Here is a 19,277-nt window from a genome sequence, read left to right as displayed (position 1 = left end):
ATTATATATACACTATATATAATTATTTATAATAATAAATAATTTTGATGATTAAAAAATTGTCAATAATGAGTTTTGTATTTTAAAATAAATTATATTAGTTTAAAAAATAAAAATAAAAAAGGAGTGAAAAAGGGGTATATCCTCAAAGTATGTATTTCTGGGTCACATGTTGGCACTGAGCTTAGCAACGGATATTGGAAATCACGCCAAAGCTAAAACAAACAAATGGAAGTTCACTAACTAGAAATTTCTTTGGCCACAGGAGCAAAATGAAAAAGAAGTCTACAGACTGGGAGTAAATATATGTAAGCCGCACATCCAAGCATTAAGGAGTTCACATTGTTGGACACCAAACATACAAAACAAACATACAGAATAGGCAAAACGATCTGAAGGAACATTTTTCTAAAGAGAATATACAGATGGCCAACGTGTGTATAACAAAAGAACTTGACATCAGTAACCATCAGGGAACTGTCAATCAAAACCCCATGCTGGAATAACCTCACACTTATCAGGATAGCTATTCCCAAAACAGCGAGACATAGTGAGTGTTGGCTAAGGTGTGAAGAAAAGAGAATGCTTGCACAGCATAGCAGACGATGGAAATTCTAGTCATGGAAAGCAGCATGAAGCTTCCTCTAAAGTTAAACTAGATTTATCAGAGTACTCAGCCTTAGTCCTTTGCAAGTTCTGTCATCTGACCACTACCCCTGGTTACTTGACATCATGGACCAGCCCTGGCACTGACCTCCAGGCTCCCCTTGTCTAAGGCCAGCAGGGGGCGCTGTGGACCGCTCAGGGTAGCCAGGGAAGAGGAAGTGCCGGGACCAGGCTCGCCCTGTGCAGGGTGCACCCAGACTGTTCTGGGCCAGCAGCGCGCAGTAGGTTCCGGGTCCGGTGACTTGCGTGACTGCGCGGACAGAGTATCTGTCAGGTCGGCCTTGGGGAAGAAGTTCCCTAGGCCGTGGCACCCATGGCGGGAGAGGGACTAGGACAACAGGGCGCGTCGGCCACCGCGGCGCCTGAGACCCGAGAGCACCTCTTTAAGGTGCTGGTCATCGGCGAGCTCGGCGTGGGTAAGACGAGCATCATCAAGCGCTATGTGCACCAGCTCTTCTCCCAGCACTACCGCGCCACCATTGGCGTGGACTTCGCTCTCAAAGTTCTCAACTGGGACAGCAGGACGCTCGTGCGCCTGCAGCTGTGGGATATCGCGGGTAAGAGGGCAGCGTCCCGGTATCACCAGACTCTCACTCTTCTCTGTCTCCCGGTTCTTCTCTGTCCTTTTCTCTGCCTGAACTGTCAGCTGCGCTTTTAAAAGTGAACAAATAGAACGGGAAGACGAGGGACGCCTGGAGGGGCTGAAAGGGTACTGGAAAGTCGACTTTGGGAGGCCTAACCCCTCTCCTACTGAACTCCTTGGTGGCTAAAGGGCTTGCCTGAAGTTTCACTACCGGTTAGTGCAACGGTTCTCAATCTTTAGATCCAACCCCATTCGCAAGGTTGGAGAACACCGATTTTACATTGTGATTCATAACAGTAGCAAAATTAGTTATAGCAACGAGAACAATTGTTATGGTTGGGATTCACCACAACATGAGGAACCACTGCCTTAGTGGTACAACTAAAACCAAGAAAGCCCAGTTACTTTTCAACCACGCCCCGCCCCCTCACTCCTCCTCACCCCCGACCCCCCACCCCCATTTGACTTGGGTCTCTGCCTGTTTGGTGTAAGGGTTTTCTCTCTCCAGAGCCAAGAAATTTTACTTCCTTGTGGTGACAGACAAACTTATAATTTACAAAGAGGGGTTGGAGCTGTGAGTGAGAAAATCTTGGAAGCCAGCCAAGGCTTTGTGAAGGGAAACTCCATTCCTGAAATTCCTCTCACCTGGGAGGCCTGCTGACCCTGGGGAAGGGATGGAAAGTTCTGAAACTTTCCAGAAGGCTTCTCCTCCCTAAGCGAATACTTCATGTCTTTCTCTTGGGCACCTCTCTCTCCCACAGACCCTGAATTGTTTTCCTTTGCTTCCAACTGTTGCTCTGGAATATAAGAACCATTTTCTTTGAGGGGATTTATGGACATCTGGGTTCTAGCTGCTGTGGTCGGTGCCGTATGGGTGTTCAACATACGGTGAACTTTGGTGACGTTTAATGGAAATGGTAGCAAAGGTTAACCTGCTGCATCATTGGAAACACTCAGGAGCTCCTTCTGTTGAATGGGAGCTTCTTTAAAACCTGAGGACACCTTAGCATCCTTTCCTCTGTGTGCATACCCCAAAGTCCCTGGAGGGTATTGTTATCCCACAGCTGGCAGTAGCCTAGAGGGACATATGACTTCTGCCTGCCAGGTAGTCAGTCAGTGCTGTGTTCTTTTCTAGCCACTCATGGAGAAGTGTTGAAGAATTTATAAGCGTTACACTCATTTGTGAGCAGAGTCTAACATGGAGAAGAAGAATGTGCATTTGTGCACATCAGTAGCAACGTTTCAAAGTTATTTCGCCTTGGGTTCAGCTTGTTTTGTTCTTTTCTTTTTTTCTTCCCCTGCAACAACTAAGAACGTATTTCAAATGTCACCCTTTAAAGCCAGAGGCTTCATTTGCAACACTTGGTCCCACTGCCCAGAACACGAGTGGGCATTCTATTGCTTCTCGACATCCTTTCACATCCTGAAGGTTGCCTGACCATGTGGTGATCACCAGTAGCAGAGATGGTTTGGAATTCCTGCTTGGGATGGCAATTCAGTTTCTTTAATTATGTGCAAATTAGTAGGGTAAGAACTATGTTAAATTATATTTGGAGAATTGAGGAAACAAAATCACCATTTCAGGGAGGTGATGGCCTATGCTATTAGCTTCCGCACTTAGGAGGCAGAGTTTGTCAGATCTGGGTTTGAGACCAGCCTGGTCTACAGAATGAGTTCCAGCACAGCTAGGGCTACACAGAGAAACCCTCTTTCAAAAATTCTGAACAACAAAACACTTTTCTTTCTGTATATCACTTCTGCTATTTATATGCCCTCCCCACTTTTTCTTCCTCTCTCTGACACTCAAGCTGGCCTCAACTCTAGATCCTGCCTCAACTTCCCTACTGTTGAAACTACAAGAATGAGCCAGCACACCCAACTTCATCCTTCTTGAACAGATACCATGGCCTGGAGGGAGATGTAGCCCATTTGCCTGCTGTAATGACACATGATTGCACTTTTGCCAAAATATGAAGCCTGAGGTTCACTGGGAAAGAAAGAAACATTTTATAATCTTCAAAAGGAATCTCTAGTGTTAACTGTTGCTTTTCAACAGGAACTCTGATAGCATTCAGCAAATGCATAACTCCAAATAACAGAACTAGATTTAAACTTAAGAAATAACTAGACACTATTAGGTTTTTCTCAGAGAGTCTGAGCTGGGGAAAGATATCTTAATATGCAGGTATCAAGAAGCACAAATCACTTGGATTTGACTGAAATTTGCAGAACTATAGCCTTAACTATACTTGATTTGAACATTTGAGTTACTTGTGAATCATGCTTTGCTCATACCGTTTGAATGAGGGAGACATTGTGTAATGAAGACCATGCCAAAACACTCCCCGAAGGCTAAGCATGAGTGTGATTTACAAGGTTGAATCATACTGAGTTCCAAAAGAATAAAAGTATTCCCTGGTTGCAAAACAAAAGGTGGAGCCAGCCACTAGCCATGACTCACTTGCTAGTTCCTCTTCAATACCATTGTTCTGGAGGTTCTAAAGGTGAACAGGGCCATAAAAAAAAATCTACAATCAGAAAGGCTTTGAGAAGTATAATGGGCAAGAATTCCAGAATGCTTTCTATAAAGACAGCCAAACAGGTTCATGTAAGCCCTTTAAATTAAAGACCATACTAGCTTTCTGGTACAGGCCTCAACAAAGTATTTCTCATCACATTGAAGGAACCCAAATTAGAACATGCACCTCATATTGGCCATGCCTTACTACCTCCATTCCAACATTTCTAATCATTTGTTTACCAAGTCATGTGCTTCGTTGCTTCGTTGCAGAACCACTGGGGCCTTAGCATCTACTGTCAGTAACATGCACAAGTTCTTTCACATCTGCTCTGACAGTAGACTCGGCTTTATCTGAAAAATGTGTCCACCCAACCAGGTTTAGTAGAAGAGTTTTTTTCTTCCCACACATAAGTCTAGGGTTGGGCATTCCAGCACTCTTGTTTAAATCTAGTTCTGTTATTTGGAGAACTCTGAGTTTGTCAGATCTGGGTTTGAGGCCAGCGTGGTCTACAGAATGACAAAATCTTCATAGACAAAAACTGGCTTTCCACCACTCAGCTATTCCAAGGCTGTATTATTTGTTTCAGTGGTCTAGTACAATGGGCATGTCAAGATGAAAAGGCAGCTATGAAATATAAGAGTCATGTTTTAAACTGGTCATAGAGCTCGCTCCAAAATATTCTGCAAAGGGGAGTTGAAACTTGCAATTAGCCATCCTGTGTATCTGCTGAATCAGAATTCGAACCACTTGGAAAGTCGTCATCGATCAGGCATTGTGGGTGATTCTGATTTATACGAAAGCTGAGAGGCAGTGTTCCATCTTGGGCTCTGTCACACCCTGGCAACACACCCACAATCCCACTACTTAGGAGCTTCTCATTGAATCAGACAGTCCACTTGTCACCCGTGGTCCCTCAGTCACACCTTCCACGTTCTTCACTTCCCTAGTCTCACACACTTCCATACAAGGGTCATCGGGCCATCTCTTTGTTTATAGACAAGGATAACAATTTACATCTGGACACAGGATACTTTTTGGTTTTGGTGAATACATTTACTTAAAGGGTTAGGAACAATTCCATCACTTAAAACTATTATGGATTTGAACACAAATTGGCAAGGAATTTTTATTTACATAGATAATAATCCTTTTAAAGTCTATGATCAGAGATTGCCTGTTGCCAGTATTTCATCTCTGAAAGGCACCATGAGATTTAAGGGTTTTCTTTAAGAGACCTTCCATTTACTAATCAGAAACTGGACATCTCTTCCAAGTGACCTTGTAGTTAATGGGTAATTCATGTCAACTGTCAGTGGATGGAGAAGAGGTGAGTACCTGTATGTGGGAAAACATAGACCATTTTGCTCTGTTTCCTTTTGGCTTGTGTTATGAAATTTATATTCTGAATTTCCAATAATATTACTAGAAACATTTGGGTTTATCAAGAGGGAAGCACAAATATAACACAGAGAAAAAACCCAAGCAATAGCCTTGATGGGAATCCCAAGAACACGTTTCTGTGAATTGTGCTTCTGGTAAACCCAGAGTATGGTGTTTCCTTTTTAAAAATCTGAATGGAGATACATTCATTGTTTTATTGTTAATGTTTTCATTTGTTTTAAAGAAGCATGACAAAGAATTCTGTAGGGTTTTTTTCTTTTTTTCCTGGAAAATCACTAGTTTTGTTGTTCGATCATCCTCAGGGTCATTAGTGTGGAGTTCACCAAACAGCAAGATAGATGGTTTAATCCTTTGCCAACTTGTATATTTTAAGATTTCAGCATTTGTGTATGTGAGAGCTCGGATGATATCTTTGGAGCCTGCATAACTCTCTCTGAGCTTACTCTTCTCATCTGCCATGCTTGCCAAACTTTCAAGTTATCATCCACATCCCATCCTCCAGAGGCGGTAGCACATTGTTTAAGAGACAAAACATTTTGAGAGTTGTTGAAAATGTGCTGTCAGGATGTCAGCAGCAATGCGGATGACAAAGGCTGCCCCTAATAGCAGAGTGACTTGTGTGCTCAGCGACAGAGGATCTTTCCTCGGCTACTGTGGTAAAGCACAAGGTGACTGGGACAGGGCTTGACATGGAAGCAGCACTGTACTGTGCTTGAGGAAGTCACTCTGACTCACATGGACAAGCATCTATTCTGCCACATAGGATACAAATTGAAATGTCTATTCCAGCAAAATTAGAGCTAACAGATTAGATGGCACAGTAGTACAATTAACTCAAAGAACTTGAGTATCTCCTTGGGACTGTTCTCGCATCAGTAAAATAAAAGAACTCGACTAACTAACTAGGATGTTCTCATCTGTCTCCCAGTTTTGACCAGTAGTGGCTCTTCTGGTACTGCTCAAAGAAGTTGTTGCATAGGGTTCTCTCTCTCTCTTTTTTTTTTTTTTCAGTCAGTTCCCCTCCTCTTCATTTGCTTAATTTTATAACTGACACTTTTTCTTTTCATTTTACATACAGAAATTTTTAAGTATAGTTTTTGATGTGAGGCCTGTCAGGAAGAATTTCCTTCTAGTCTTGACATCTCAGAAAATCTATCTGACATTTCTAAGCCAACATATCTTCCCCCAAAAATTCCTTACCATAGACACTTCTGATTTTGTATGAGTGATCAGAAAGGGCATATGAGTACACCTTTTAATACCACGGGTTATGATTAACAAAAACTATTTTTGCAGTTTTTCAGGAGACTCACTAAAAAAAGCAAGAAAACTCAAGAAGTTCTTTGGAACATATAGTTATCCATTCTTTTACTAGTTTGGCACCTTATCTTTTTGAAATTCAAAGGATGGTCAAACTGAGAACTATGTTATTACCCTGAAACATTAACCCTTCCATCTTTTTTAGCCTAAGACTATCTCAGAGGGGCTAGGTACTTGTCCCTAACCATTTTGTGCTCGGAAATTAAGGTTCATAACAGCGGCTTTCTTTAGGCTCACTAGTAGAAGTTGAAATCCAAACAACTTCAATCCATCTGCCTAGTCTTTTTTGAAGAATTGGTGTCTTTGCTCTTGGGCCGTTAAAATATTCTGAGTGAATATATTGGCATAATTGTTTAATGTACATTTATAGAGAAAGGTACAGGCTAAGTTTCCTTAAATGTCAGTATTATGATCTAATGAATTATACAAATAATGTAAAATTAGATGTATCTTATCAATAAATTTGAACATGATAGGTCCTAACATATGACCATTTGTTATAATGAAATTCAGATGACTAGACCTATGAAGAGTCACAAGGCAGTGTTTAAAATTATAATGGCATTATAGAATTTGGAGACAAAGTATTTGCAGTTTGAGCAAATTCTATGCATATGTGTAAATAAAAGATAATAAAATGTTGATAAAGCTTGTTCCTCATCTTGTGTTCTAACAAGAAAGCATCCTACCATGCTGCCTTCGTTTTACATCACAGTGATGATCTTAGATTCTTACTGAGTTCATTTTCCTCCTGAATCTAATCAGGGATTTGACAGCCTAAAGATGGGCCTAAGGACTCCTGGCAACTGCAAGATAGTTTAGACTTGTAAGCCTGTAGACATGAAGGAGTCAGAAGGCTTGTCTCTTTAAGTTAGTGTCACTGTGATTTGGATCAAGTATCTTTGTCTCTTCTAATCCATGAGATAAAGACTTGTTTGGCAGCAGATAGTAACAGGAAGCTTTGCAGGACAGTCTGGATGTGCAGGCAGTAGGCATTCTATTGAGTAGCAGAATTTTCTCAGTGTTTAACAGAAGTTAAGTCCTTTCCAAAGGACAGCATTAGAAGAACTGTGCATAGGAACCTTCCCACAACCACATAACTGGCTGTGCCATTTCTTGTTGTGAAAGCACATGCTTTCCACTGTCTGCTTCTAAGATGAGAACAACTTTGGTACTGAGTCAAAAGTAGCTAGAGCTAGAGATGTAAAGGGGCAAGCTATGTTGTCTCCTGTCCAATCCTGATGCTTTTGACTGGCCTTTTATCATGTCATCTCTCTGCCTTCTGTAAACTTCAGACTATTCTATTCTTGTCTCACCTTCCACTTTACCCTCTCTGTTTACTAAAGTGCCTATCTCCTCTTAGTCCAATGGAAGAGAAAGCTGAAATGGCTATCTGTCAAGCCTGTCATACTGGCATCCTGAAGTTTATGGTGAATGTGTCCTACAAAGAACTAGTTCCTCCTGTTGAGCAAATTGTCAGCCACTTCTGCTAAGTCCATGGGTCTTGGGTCTGTGTGAAAGTCCTTAATTCCACCAGTTTAATCTGAAGTCAGGTGAGAGATGCTTGTTTCTCAAAATAGATTTTAGGATTGTAGAACCCGCACCTGCACCTAAATGTGACTGACTGTCACCACTATGAACATTTGCTCTCCTTCTGTATTCATCTCTAGGACAGGAACGGTTTGGCAACATGACTCGAGTATACTATAAGGAAGCTCTTGGCGCATTTGTAGTCTTTGATATATCCAGAAGTTCTACATTTGATGCAGTCCTAAAATGGAAAAACGATCTGGATAGTAAAGTCCATCTTCCCAACGGCAGCCCCATCCCTGCTGTCCTCCTAGCTAACAAATGTGACCAGAAGAAGGACAGCAGCCAGAGTCCTTCCCAGATGGACCAGTTTTGTAAAGACCATGGCTTCACTGGATGGTTTGAAACCTCTGCCAAGGTGAGCTGGCTTCGCTGATTGATCTATTTCTGGTGTCCTTGTGAGGCTGTGATGGAATGTAAAGTGTATAGATGGATTTCTGCAAGGAGTTTTTTAAGTCCAGAATAAGAAATGCATAGTGTGGATATGCTACTGTCTCCCTCTCTGATGTTGAACTGATTTCAAAGTTACCTGATACAGCCATGAACAGGACAGCAGAAGAAAATCATATGACATTTTCTGCAAGTTTCAGTTCTTAACCAAGGTGTTCTCTTGTGCTGCTGAAGTGAATGAGAGATAAGGTGTTCTTTTGAAAGAGGCCAAAAAAACATGAGGAAATGTCTTTAAGATATGCATGTCATATGCACGACTCATACTGAACAGTCACCAACAGACTGGATTAGCTCTGAGAGCTTTAAGCAAGAGCAAAATGTCAACATTGACTGTGTGTTTCCTCATGAATAAATGAATGGATTTTTTTTTCTCCTGTCTTTGGGAAATGCATTTTTTTTGTTTGTTTTAGAAAATAGAAACACTAAGATACATTTTGAGAAGCTTAACAATGTGAAACCACTAGAGAACTGAGGTTAAAAAAAAAAGAGGTCAAAGGTATAATATTACTGGAGGGTTGTTTATCATGGAATTTTTAGATATGACGATTCAATGACCATCAGACTTGTATAAAAAATAAGGACCTTCTTGAGAAATTCTGTAATAAACATAACATTAATTTACATATCTGTTATACTGTTCCAGATTATAATATGCATAGTATAGATGTATGTATGTATTCTCTCTCTCTCTCTCTCTCTCTCTCTCTCTCTCTTTGTGTGTGTGTGTGTGTGTACATTATTGTTCCTCTAATATTGTTCCAGAGTGATGGCTCTGGGATTCCTGTTGCTTTTACTTTTACCCACATGCTGAGAGATTATTTAACGTCAGTTTTCATCAGAATGACGAAAGCAAGCAATGAGTGACCACATCAATGAGGGCGGCCTCAAAGCGTTGAGTCATTGGCCAAGAGTCTCCTGGAGGCATAGTGAGTGGTCCTGGCCATACATTGTTTTGATTAATATTATGCCTTATGTTTTCCTTTACTTTTATGCACAGACAGTTGTGGTAGAAGAAAGACGAATCTCAGAGGTGTTACAGGAGTTACTCAGCCTGGCAGGAAGGAGGAAAGGCACCGTGGGGAGACGGAAGGTTTCAAGTCTGTGCTCTCTCTGCCCCATGTACACGCTGGACAATTTGCTTTAACTGCCCATAGGAGAGCAGTATATGTATAGCTACATGTCGATGTTGGGGAATTTCCTATATGTAGGAGTTATTTGACCTTCTAGCTAACAAATTTTAATTTTATACAAAAATCTGCTTGTAAAGTTCATAAATGATTGTCAAAGTCATAATACCTATCACTTGACACTGTATAAGCAACGGACTGTATTACATCTTTTAGACAAGCTACCGTATAGAAGAGAGGGGGGAACATTTGGTAAGGGAACCTTTTTGTCCAGTTGTATGCTTCCTTCACATAGCCTAGGAAGAGCTTCCACCTCATTTCCTGTGCGGTGACTCAGGAGGCTTCTGGACTCTAGAATCTAGAGTATAACATTGTTGTGCATTTTTGCTTTAAAAGTTTGGAAGAAATTGAACTGAGGCTTTAGATACTACCAATAGATCTATTTCTACGATGGTCAGGAACTAACATCACATCGTGATTTTGCTGGAATTCTAGTGGTGTGGTTTTAATGGGTATATAATCAGAAGATAGTCTTGAGTTCACAAATTTAGTCTTTTTTCCTTCGTGGAATGGATTTTAATATGAAACTTTGCAGCTCATTTCACTGTAGTATGGGGTTTCTGTTCCCATTCATCTCTGAGTAACCACTGATAGAGGGCCATCCTGCTTGAAGAATAATATCTCCACAGGCTTATCTATTAAACACAGATCCATTTGATGGAGCAATTTGGGAAGGCTTAAGAGGTGTGATCTTTTCAGAGTAAATATGCCACTAGGGACCAGTTTTGAAATTTTCTGGTTCCAAATCACGTCTAGTTTTCTCTCTCTGCTTCCCACTTATAGTTTAAGATGTGATGATCTCTCCCTCTTAGCTAGTTGCTCCAGTCACCATGCCTGCCTGCTTCCACACTTCCTCTGGTTCATGATGGTAACAGAACCCCTGGGCTTCATCTTCCACCACAACCATCTGTTCATAAAACTAACAACAGCATAAGACACCATATTTATCAAAGCAGTGTATGGTCAGGACCATTCACTCTGCCTCCAAGAGACTCTCCTTGGCCAGTGACTCTCACCCCTCACCTCTTTGATGCTGCCCCATGATGTGGTCCCTTATCACCTGCTTTCATAGCTCTGATGAGAACTAACATGGAATAGTCACCCTCTTGTAAGCCCACATAAAGCCTTCCCTCCATAAGTTGCCTTGGTCATGTTGGTTATTTTCACAGCAACAAAAATATAGCTAATGATGAGAGGGAATGCCAAGAACATAAAGATACTTGGGAATTCAAAGACCCTTGCTTGTGTTAAAGTTACCTTGGGAGTATCAGCGCAGTTAGTACGTGAAAGCAGCCTGAATAGAAGCTTCACTCCTAAACAGTCCCATTGTCGAGAAAGTCTCTGCAAGTAGGGAGCAGACGAGAGTGCACTGCACCATGTTGGATTTGGTTGGAGACATTAATGTAAATAGCTTCATACTTAAAACTCTGTGTGTTCATATGTGCACTTATCTTCGTGTATATTTATAAACATATTTAAAAATAAGTAGGTGAGAGGTGTGTGCGTATGTGTATATGTGTGTATGTGTACATATATTTAGAAGCTTTGCCAGCCAAGAGGGCAGGAGACAATAAAACCTTATAAAGTATGAACTCTCCTATTCCTTACAATCCAATTTGTAAATACAATTTATTAAACAAGCAGAATGAAAGTACTGTCAAAAAGACATGGTCCCATAGCTGATTTGAATAGAAAGTGAAGATATCTTTGAAATAGTGTGTGTTGCCTGCAAGAAAGAAAGCATTCACAGAACAGTGTGGACATATCACAGAACGTTGGTGCCTGCATGTAGAAACTACAAAATTACAGGACAATCACAAAGGGAAGAATTATTGTGATGGGTTTAATGGGTAAAACTGATAACAGTGCATGATGTGCCCAAACTAACGACAACTACATTTTCCCTCACTGTAGAGTCCTAACTAGTAAACACAGAAGGACTGGTACAAATGAAAAGATGGTATATCTTGGTGATATTGGTGGTATATCATGGTGATAATTGCTTAGAGGATAATTAGTAGGTGATAAAGTTAGCGGGGGGGGGGGTATGCAAAACAGGATTTTTACTTATTTGTAGTCACCAAGTCCAAAGGGTGAAATGTAACTTTTTAACAAGAAGCTGCCTGGCAGCAGTGACCTTAATCCAGGTGTCACCTGCATGCTGCACACATGGGATGTTGTCCCATTCCCACCAAGAATACAAAACTTGAAGTTAATCAAAAGAAACTATCAGAAAGCCCCCAGGCTGAGGGCTCTTCTCTGGTCAGTGTTTTCCAAGATGTCACTTGGGGTCACAAAAGCATAGTAACCACAAAAACGTTCCCTGTGTCTCATGAAGTAACCTCCCACTCAAGCTGGGGCAACAATCCTAATTAACCCAGTGAATCACACACACAAAAATAAGACTTGAAAACAGGCGGAAGGCTTCATGGGAAGAAGGGGCTTTCCAGGGGAAGATGGAGGGGGGATGAGAGAGAGAGTCATAGAAGTGAAACTAAAATTCATTTTTCATGTGTGTGAAGCTTTCAAAGAATACTTAGCAAATCAATTAAACCAGTGTCTTGAATTCTTAGCGTAGCAGACACTATCACTGAAGAAGAGGTAACCGACTTGCTTACAGTGCGTCCTTTGATGTGACTCCCTAGGCCCCTTACTGCACTGAAGGGTTACTTCCAAGGTCAGCACTAATCCTTCTTTCCTGTGCTCCCATTACAGGATAATATAAACATCGACGAGGCCACCCGCTTCCTAGTGGAAAACATGCTTGCAAACCAGCAAAGCTTTCCTAGTGAAGAAATCGACCTGGACAGAATTAAACTGGTGGAGGAGCCCCCCACAACAAAGCCCAGGTCCCAGTGCTGCTGATGTGTCTCTGTGCCCCGTATGCTGTCTCCTTGGTCCTGCATGTATGGAGGCTGCCCCTTTCCAACCCTCGGTGCCACTGTGCCCTGCGAATCTCCCTCGGGGGGCGCTGCTTTACCGTTCAGCTATACAGGCACCGCCCATCTGAAGATCCATGGAGAACTGTTCCCATGAGAGGCCCTGTGACTTTACCAGAGGACCCCTCAGGCTCTTGTCATACTGCCAAATGCAAACTAATGTTTACAGCCTTTGAAATATTTTTGTACATGAATTTCAAAAGTTAGCTTTTAGTGTGAGTCCTAGGTGGGGTCATAGAAAAGGTCCCCTCAGCATGGTGATGGTGATTGTGACTTTTTAGTGACTTTGTTCCTGTGTACATCCTCACCTAAGCACATTTTTTTTCTTTTCTAAGGTGTTGGCTACAGAGACCTGAAGGTCACATGCAGTTATATCCTATTCAAAACTTTGTACGTCATGTAAAATTTTCATCCTTAAATAACATGATTCCATAACACATAGCTGTTGTACAATGAAGTCACTCTGAATCACTTTAAGAACCCCTTCCTTAATTAGTCAAAAAGTCCTGAGCTAGGGATGTGGCTCATTTACATAGAGTGCTTACCTAGAATGTGATAGACTCTGGGTCTGCAGTTCTGAGAGACCAAAAAGAGTTAGCACCATACCTGTTTTATGTGTGTCTCCTTCTGGATCCTCTCTCGGTGGGTGTGGTTGCCACTACCACTTGGAAACAACATAAATGAACATTTTGTTTCTCTGCCCTCTATTCTGTATTTATAGCCTAGGGTCATATTGAACATACAGTGGTACTAAGAGGAACTTGTCTTTCCGGTTCTGTCATGATAATAATGGTCAGGAGGGGAATTCTCTTTCAAAACATATGCAATTATATCCAAGTTTCTATAGTGTAAAACCTGGAAGAAAGTAGACCATGTCTAGTTTTGTCTGTGGTTTCGAATACTGGCTATATAGTACCTCGGGCACTTAGGAAGACCCACTATATTGTATTGCCTTTAACTCAGTGAAAGAAAGGAATGAATATTTTAACCTAAGCCTGTGTGTTGAATGAATGTAGTTCTAGGAAGGTACTTTTCTGGTTTACAAAATGTGTTTGACTGAGGTGGTGGTTCACATCTGTCATCCAGCCTGCAGGAGACAGAGACAAAGGGTGGGAGTGCATATCTTGGCTACATAGCAAGTTCAAGAATAGCCTGTGCTACACAAGAGGCTTTCTCCCAAAATAAAATAAATAAATAAATAAAAGGGTTTTGTGTTGAATTTTAGATTTGCCACTTTATGTGTACGCTTTGTCTGCATTTGCTCCTATGTGCCAGATATGGACCTACTGCCTGATGTACCTAGTGTCAGAAGAGGGCATCGGATTCCCTAGCACTGGACTTATACATGGCTGTAGACCATCATAGCAATGATGGGAGCCAGACCCACACCTCTGCAAGAGCAACAAGTGTTTTTAATCACTGGGCCATCTCTCCAGCACCTTGGTTTTTTTTTTTTTTTATTTAAGGGGTTTATATTATGCAAAAGTTCAGCTTCTCTAAGAAATTTTTTAATATTTATTTATTTTATGTATATGAGTACACTGTCGCTGTCTTCAGACACACCAGAAGAGGGCATCAGATCCCATTACACATGGTTGTAAGCCACCATGTAGTTGCTGGGAATTGAACTCAGGACCTCTGGAAGAACACTCAGTGCTCTTAACTGCTGAGCCATCTCTCCAGCCCTCTTAAAGGAAATGTAAAGATCCTTGGTATCATAGCCTGAAGCTAACATAACATATAATAGTGCACATAGTTGTCTCCTGAATCATGTTAACATGGTAGGTGAGCATGCAGCCACTAACGAGATAAACATAGACATGCAATTGTTCTGAAGTCTGTGTCCTGGGGATAAAGAAGGACTCGCAGGCTCTTTTCACTAAACTTAAGCCCCACCTAGCAATATAAGTGTGGCTGTATGCAACAGATTTAAAAAAGAAATCATCTTGACTCTTTGGCCATGTGATCATAAAGCTGGATTTTCTGAAGTGAAGGAATGGGATACAAGGGCTTGATTAATGTGTATAATATAACACGATCCCTATGGTTTTGTCATTTATTACATCTTGCTTTCTAAGAAATCAACACCACCCAAGCATAAAATACAACTTCATAGTGTGTCTGATATCTCACATCCTGTGAAGATGCACCGGATGTCATCACCCCCAGATGTTGGGCTCATCCTAAATCACTATCAAAAGTTATGGAAGCTGTGTGTGCAACTGGATTTTGGTTTTCCATGTAATCTATCACAAGTAAGGTCATTTAGCCAAGGTCTCCAAATCAGAATTATTATATTCAATTTGTCCATCTTTACAATGTTTTTTAACTTACAGCAATCATTCAGGACAGTTCCTGATAAAACCAGTTTCTGTTATGTCAAGTGGCATGTTTTAGGCTTTGTACTGTTGATATTTCTGAAAAAAAAAAGTTCATCTTTTGCCTTAATCTTAGACTCCTCTGTTTTGTAACTTGAACATAAAATATTAGTTGAGGGTAAATTATGTAAAAGGAACTAAATGAAAGAAAAGTACTCTTTCTTCCCTCATTCACTTTAAAAAGCAGTTATACATTTAAACACACACCTTAGTCTAGACACTGGTGCAAATTAACCAAGTGTGTGTATGTGTGTGTGTGTGTGTGTGTGTGTGTGTGTGTGTGTTCCTACCTGTATTAGTCTTAGACATCAAAATACTGCCAATTTTCCTCTCTATGTGTGGGTCCTGAAACCCCAAAATGTTTCTAAAAGTGATCGGTGTGTAACACTGTGACTTTCAATGTGTAGTTTCATGTATTTCAATACATCTAAGAAGCATTTGAACTCCTTAATGAAATTTCCCAAACCTTATTTCAGACTTACATGGTTTCTTGGAAATACATCTTTTATGGAAATCCACTATCTATTTTGAAACTTTCCATGCTAACTAGTATACTCAAGATTACTCTGTTTGAAACGTATAGTATACTCAAGACACTATTAAAATATAGGGCTACATTTCCATGTGTTAATCATTATTATTTTTTGATTAGATATTTTCTTTATTTACATTTCAAATGCTATCCCAAAAGTTCCCTATACCCTCCCCCCACCCTGCTCCCTTGAACACCCACTCCTACTTCTTAGCACTGGAGTTCCACTGTATTGGGGCATATAAAGTTTGCAATACCAAGGGGCCTCTCTTCCCAATGATGGCAGACTAGGCCATCTTCTCCTACACATGCAGCTAGAGTCACTAGCTCTGGGGGTACTGGTTAGTTCATAATATTGTTCCACCTATAAGGTTGCAGACCCCCTTCAGCTCCTTGGGTACTTTCTCTAGCTCCTCCATTGTGGGTACTGTGTTCCATCCTATAGATGACTGTGAGCATCCACTTCTGTATTTGCCAGGCACTGGCATTGCCTTATATGAGACAGCTATATCAGTGTTCCTTCAGCAAAATCTTGCTGGCATATGCAATAGTGTCTGTGTTTGGTGGCTGATTATGGGATGGGTCCCCCAGTAGGGTAGTCTCTGGATAGTCCATCCTTTCATCTGAGCTCCAAACTTTGTCTCTGTAACTCTTTTCATGGGTATTTTGTTTCCTATTCTAAGGAGGAATGAAGTATCCACACCATGGTCTTCCTTCTTCTTGATTTTCTTGTGTTTTGCAAATTATATCTTGGGTATTCTAAGTTTCTGGGCTAATATCCACTTATCAGTGAATACATATCTAATAGTTCTTTTGTGATTGGGATACCTCACTAAGGATGATATCCTCCAGATATATCCATTTGACCAAGAATTTCATAAATTCATTGTTTTTAAGCTGGGAATGGTGGCGCACGCCTTTAATCCCAGCACTAGGGAGGCAGAGGCAGATGGATTTCTGAGTTTGAGGCCAGCCTGGTCTACAAAGTGAGTACCAGGACAGCCAGGGCTATACAGAGAAACCCTGTCTCAAAAAACAAACAAACAAAAATAGCTGAATAGTACTCCATTGTGTATGTATACCACATTTTCTGTATCCATTCCTCTGTTGAGGAACATCTGGGGTCTTTCCAACTTCTGGCTATTAAAAATAAGGCTGCTATGAACATAGTGGAACATGTGTTCTTATTCCCAGTTGGAACATCTTCTGGGTATATGACCAGGAGAGGGATTTCTGGATCTACGGGTAGTACTATGTCCAAATTTCTGAGGAACTACCAGACTGACTTCCAGAGTGGTTGTACAGCTTGCAATCCCACCAGCAATGGAGGAGTGTTCCTCTTTCTCCACATCCTCACCAGCATCTGCTGTCACCTGAATTTTTGATCTTAGCCATTCTGAGTGGTGTGAGGTTGAAACTCAAGGTTGTTTTGATTTGCATTTCCCTGATGATTAAGGATGTTGAACATTTTTTCAGGTGCTTCTCAGCCATTAGGTATCCCTCAGTTGATAATTTTTTGTTTAGCTCTGTACCCCATTATTTAATGGGGATTTTGCATTTCTGGAGTCCACCTTCTTGAGTTCTTTATATATATTAGATATTAGTCCCCTATCTGATTTAGGATTGGTAAAGATCCTTTCCCAATCTGTTGGTGGCCTTTTTGTCATATTGTCAGTGCCTTTGGCCTTACAGAAGCTTTGCAATTTTATGAGGTTCCACTTGTCAATTCTTGATCTTACAGCACAAGCCATTGCTGTTCTGTTTAGAAATTTTTCCCCGTGCCCATATCTTTGAGGCTTTTCCCCACTTTCTCCTTTATTAATTTCAGTGTCTCTGGTATTATGTGGAGGACTTTGATCTACTTAGACTTGAGCTTGTACAAGGAGATAAGAATGGATCAATTTGCATTCTTCTACATGATAACCTCCAGTTGTGCCAGCACCATTTGTTGAAAATGCTGCTTTTTTTCCACTGGATGGTTTTAGCTCCCTTGTCAAAGATCAAATAACCATAGGTGTGTGGGCTCACCTCTGGGTCTTCAATTCTATACCATGGATCTAAATGGATCTAACTCTCTGTAGATGTACCAAAACCAGGCAGTTTTGTTTGTTTGTTTGTTTGTTTGTTTCTTTTTTTTACAATTGCTCTGTAGTACAGCTTAATGATTGCATTGAATCTGTAGATTGCTTTTGGCAAGTTAGCCATTTTTACAATATTGATCCTGCCAATCCATGAGCATGGGAGATCTTTCTATCTTCTGAGATCTTCTTTAATTTCTTTCTTCAGAGACTTGAAGTTCTTATCATACAGATCTTTCACTTCCTCAGTTAGAGTCCGGCCAAGGTATTTTATATTATTTGTGACTATTGAGAAGGGTGTTGTTTCCCTAATTTCTTTCTCAGCCAGTTTACCCTTTGTGTAAAGAAAGGCCATTAATTTTTTGAGTTAATTTTATATCCAGCTACTGCACTGAAGCTGTTTATCATGTTTAGGAGTTCTCTGGTGGAATTTTTAGGGTCACTTATATATACTATCATCTCATCTGCAAACAGTGATATTTTGATTTCTTCCTTTCCAATTTGTATCCCCTTGATCTCCTTTTGTTGTCGAATTGCTCTGGCTAGGACTTCAAGTACTATATTGAATAGGTAGGGAGAAAGTGGGCAGCCTTGTCTAGTCCCTGATTTTAGTGGGATTGCTTGGAGTTTCTCTCTCCATTTCGTTTGATGTTGGCTACTGGTTTGCTGTAGATTGCTTTTATCATGTTTAGTTATGGGCCTTGAATTCCTGATCTTTCCAAGACTTTTATCATGAAGGGGTGTTGGATTTTCTCAAATGCTTTCATCTGTGTCTAAGGAGATGATCATGTGGTTTTGTCTTTGAGTTTGTTTATATAGTGGATTACGTTGATGGATTTCCATATATTAAATCATCCCTGCATTCCTGGGATGAAGCCTACTTTGTAATTATGGATGATCATTTTGATGTGTTCTTGGATTTGATTTGCGAGGATTTTATTGAGTGTTTTTGCATCAATATTCATAAGGGAAATTGGTCTGAAGTTCTCTTTCTTTGTTGGGTCTTTGTGTGGTTTAGGTATCAGAGTAAGTGTGGCTTCATAGAATGAATGTTTCTATTTTGTGGAATATTTTGAGGGGAGTTGGAATTAAGTCTTCTTAGAAGGTCTGATAGAACTCTGCACTAAACCTATCTGGTCCTGGGCTTTTTGTTGGTTGGGAGATTATTGATGACTGCTTCTATTTCTTTAGGGGAAATGGGACTGTTTAGATCATTAATCTGATCCTGATTTAACTTTGGTACCTGGTATCTGTCTATGAAGTTGTCCATTTCATCCAGGTTTTCTAGTTTTGTTGAGTATAGCCTTTTGTAGTAGGATCTGATGATGTTTTGGATTTCCTTAGGCTCTGTTATTATGTCTCCTTTTTCATTTCAGATTTTGTTAATTAGGATACTGTCCCTGTGCCCTCTGGTTAGTCCGGCTAAGGGTTTATCTATCTTGTTGATTTTCTCAAAGAAATAGCTCCAGGTTTGGTTGATTCTTTGAATAGTTCTTTTTGTTTCCACTTGGTTGATTTCAGCCCTGAATATGATTATTTCGTGCTGTCTACTCCTCTTGGGTAAATTTGCTTCCTTTAGTTCTAGAGCTTCTAGGTGTGCTGTCAGGCTGCTAGTGTATGCTCTCCCTAGT

At 40.6% G+C, this 19,277-nt stretch overlaps 1 protein-coding gene across 1 annotated transcript; it reads left to right on the top strand.

The window, feature by feature from the left end:
- Nucleotides 1-832: 832 nt before the first annotated feature.
- On the top strand, nt 833-14,091 carry Rab32 (RAB32, member RAS oncogene family). Its single transcript, XM_021174226.3, has 3 exons — nt 833-1,223; nt 8,163-8,440; nt 12,435-14,091. The coding sequence occupies exons 1-3, from the start codon at nt 980-982 to the stop codon at nt 12,582-12,584; spliced, it is 672 nt and encodes a 223-aa protein (XP_021029885.1). The 5' UTR covers nt 833-979; the 3' UTR covers nt 12,585-14,091.
- The last annotated feature ends 5,186 nt before the right edge of the window (nt 14,092-19,277 follow it).

The sequence above is a fragment of the Mus caroli genome, unplaced genomic scaffold, assembly GCF_978045245.1.
Source record: "Mus caroli unplaced genomic scaffold, Mus_caroli_1 scaffold_9, whole genome shotgun sequence".
NCBI classification, from domain to species: domain Eukaryota; kingdom Metazoa; phylum Chordata; class Mammalia; order Rodentia; family Muridae; genus Mus; species Mus caroli.
Note: the sequence above shows the minus strand (reverse complement) of the source record. Positions and strands in the feature narration are given on the sequence as shown.

Bases quoted from the DNA above. Each gene is read 5' to 3' on its own strand.
- Rab32 (XM_021174226.3), top strand. From the start codon at position 980: ATGGCGGGAGAGGGACTAGGACAACAGGGCGCGTCGGCCACCGCGGCG. The intron at 1,224-8,162 runs GTAAGAGGGCAG...ATTCATCTCTAG, and splicing joins GCAGCTGTGGGATATCGCGG to GACAGGAACGGTTTGGCAAC. The intron at 8,441-12,434 runs GTGAGCTGGCTT...CTCCCATTACAG, and splicing joins GGTTTGAAACCTCTGCCAAG to GATAATATAAACATCGACGA.